Source organism: Buceros rhinoceros, unplaced genomic scaffold (genome assembly GCF_000710305.1).
Source record: "Buceros rhinoceros silvestris isolate BGI_N320 unplaced genomic scaffold, ASM71030v1 scaffold1877, whole genome shotgun sequence".
In the NCBI taxonomy this organism is placed as follows: domain Eukaryota; kingdom Metazoa; phylum Chordata; class Aves; order Bucerotiformes; family Bucerotidae; genus Buceros; species Buceros rhinoceros.
Genome location: NW_010422556.1, coordinates 34,089 through 35,467, shown reverse-complemented (window position 1 = coordinate 35,467; position 1,379 = coordinate 34,089). Strand labels below are relative to the sequence as shown.

The 1,379-nt window shown below is 39.6% G+C and overlaps 1 protein-coding gene across 1 annotated transcript in view; it reads left to right on the top strand.

Annotated features, from left to right (window-relative positions):
• The window catches only part of DIP2A (DIP2 disco-interacting protein 2 homolog A (Drosophila)), a gene marked incomplete at its 5' end in the record, with an annotated part of 67,634 nt that overhangs the window by 33,527 nt on the left and 32,728 nt on the right, over nt 1-1,379 (top strand). The window contains 3 exons of the mRNA XM_010140062.1: nt 1-42; nt 288-398; nt 1,152-1,275. The exon at nt 1-42 is cut by the window's left edge and continues 7 nt beyond it. Coding sequence (XP_010138364.1) covers nt 1-42; nt 288-398; nt 1,152-1,275 — 277 coding nt within the window. The remainder of the gene's footprint in view (nt 43-287; nt 399-1,151; nt 1,276-1,379) is intronic.

Genomic DNA, 1,379 nt, shown 5'->3' with positions numbered 1-1,379 from the left:
CTAACTGCTAAGAATGAACCACTGCTGAAGCCTGGAGACAGGGTGGGCATCAGTTTGAAATGGTCTTTATGGGTAAAATAGACGGTGAGGAACAGCTTTAGCTAAATAAAACCTTGTAATACTGACTTGTAATAGTGTATTATCACAGCATTTCGTTTTTCTGTTCCTAGTTTAGGTATGAACCTGAACATTGTTGTGAAGTGTTTTTCTTCACAAATTAAAAAGCAGCACCCACCCCCAACTGCTGACTAGAAAACATTTCTTGTTATTTTAATGTATTTTTGCAGGTAGCTCTCGTATTTCCTAATAGTGACCCTGTTATGTTTATGGTGGCATTTTATGGATGTCTCCTGGCAGAACTTATTCCTGTCCCAATAGAAGTTCCACTAACAAGAAAGGTAGGCAAATCCATTCAACATTTTTATAGTTTTGTAAATGAATAAAATGGGGTGTGTGTCTAAATCCTGTAGTCCTTATACAGGACCCCTCAGAGCCAGCACTTCTGACAGCACTATGGTGCATCAGCTGAACTGCTCAGTGCACACGGTATGTTTGGAAAGTGTTTAATATGTAGTTAGGAAAGTGGGGAGATTGTATGAATCTAATAAGTTAAGTATATTAGGATACATAACAGTAGAAATTATTTTAACTCATTATTTTTTAAAAGATAGATGAAAGTATTTCTTAAAATACAACACTGAAATGCTTTCTTTTCAGCTTTCATGCTGAGTAATGAGGGCACAGGCAGGTAGAGACACCATAGTTATTGAAAACACCAGGATAATCCTACACACAATCAGATTATTGGGGAAGGTGTGAAATCAGAGCTGAAAAGCTACAGGCTCTGCTCTGCAGTGCTTAAGTTTCAGACACAGCATCAGACGAGCTCTCTCTTTTACCAGAACTTACTAGGTTGGAGAGAGATGCCCAACCATTGCTTTTGACACTGTTGCTACTATCGCTTGCCAGATCAACTGCCAAACGTAACTTACTTGACACTAAGCAAACCTAAGACATTTGAGTGCAGACTTCAGACTATAAAAGGTCCTGTGAACTGGAAGTTTGGGGTTTTACTGTGATATAAATTGGCTTAATATTGTCTACAAAAGCTTCTTTGTTTGCAAGCTTGCTCTAACATGATTTCTCTGTAGGATGCTGGCAGCCAGCAGATTGGATTTCTTTTGGGCAGCTGTGGGGTAACACTAGCTTTAACCACTGATGCCTGTCAAAAAGGCCTCCCTAAAGCTCAGACAGGCGAGGTGGTGACATTCAAAGGTATGTTTGTAAGCAAAGGTGGGGGGGGGGGGGGGTTGAGGGTTTTTGTTGTTTTTAAGCAACAATCTTTCAATTGACTTGGATCCTGCTTGTTAGAATATAAA